Source organism: Hyposmocoma kahamanoa, unplaced genomic scaffold, assembly GCF_003589595.1.
Source record: "Hyposmocoma kahamanoa isolate Upper Pololo Valley unplaced genomic scaffold, ASM358959v1 220, whole genome shotgun sequence".
Classification (NCBI taxonomy): domain Eukaryota; kingdom Metazoa; phylum Arthropoda; class Insecta; order Lepidoptera; family Cosmopterigidae; genus Hyposmocoma; species Hyposmocoma kahamanoa.
Genome location: NW_020653740.1, coordinates 5,633,476 through 5,634,404, shown reverse-complemented (window position 1 = coordinate 5,634,404; position 929 = coordinate 5,633,476). Strand labels below are relative to the sequence as shown.

General features: G+C 38.0%; 1 protein-coding gene across 1 annotated transcript in view; it reads right to left on the bottom strand.

Annotated features, from left to right (window-relative positions):
- Positions 1–410: 410 nt before the first annotated feature.
- LOC113228078 (clumping factor B-like) overlaps positions 411–929 on the bottom strand; it is a 4,549-nt gene continuing 4,030 nt past the window's right edge. Inside the window, exon 4 of the mRNA XM_026461219.1 lies at positions 411–923. Coding sequence (XP_026317004.1) covers positions 411–923 — 513 coding nt within the window. The remainder of the gene's footprint in view (positions 924–929) is intronic.

Genomic DNA, 929 nt, shown 5'->3' with positions numbered 1-929 from the left:
TTTCTTATTTTAATTTAAATAGATGAAAGACTTTTTTTATCATGTGCTACGTCATGAAATATTCAATTGTCTTCTTAAACTGAATGCGTAAAGTTGCAGTCTCACAGATCGCACGCGACTGCTTATGTTCGGCACAAGGGTGCGACCACTGGAAGGTTAACACACAGCCAACATTGCCTAGGGCCAAGGGGTGGATACAAATATATTCAAACACGTATGTATACCTTACGTGTTTGAATATATTGAATGAAACTACAATTTCAAGCACTCGCACACCATCTCATGTTTACAAAATTGCACAGTGTTCTTATTATGTATCAACTACAGTAACTAACTAGCTTCAACTATACTGTAACCGTTCTACAGAAATCAAGCAATCCAATAAAACTGCTTTTTAATTCGTCTACGCATTAAGCAACGAGTTTAAACAGTTTTAATAATGTCTTTATAAAAGCTTCGTCCAATTCCGGTTCTTCGTCATCATTTTCGTCTTGAGTAGATGTTTCTTCGTCATCAACATCGTCGTCTTTTTCCGTATCATTGTCGTCACTGCTTTCATCATCTTCATCAGATTCCGCTTCATTTTCGGTTTGATCTTCATTAGTCTGTTCATTGCTTTCATCTTCTTGTTTTGATTCACCAACATTTTTGACAGCACGCTGTTTTATAATTTGCCCGTCACCATCTTCTTTCTCCTCCTGAGCTACATTATCGAATGTATTATCTATATGCTGTTGCTTTCTCAAGTTTTCATTATCTTCATTTCTATTTAAATTTTCTTTACGAAATTGAAATGAAATTTCTACTTCCTCGAGAACCTCCTCTTGTTTCACTGACTTGAGTATTGATGAACGTGTTAACAATAATATACCCTCTTCGTCCTCGGGTTCCGGCTCCGGCTCCGGCTCCGGCTCCGGCTCCGGCTCCGG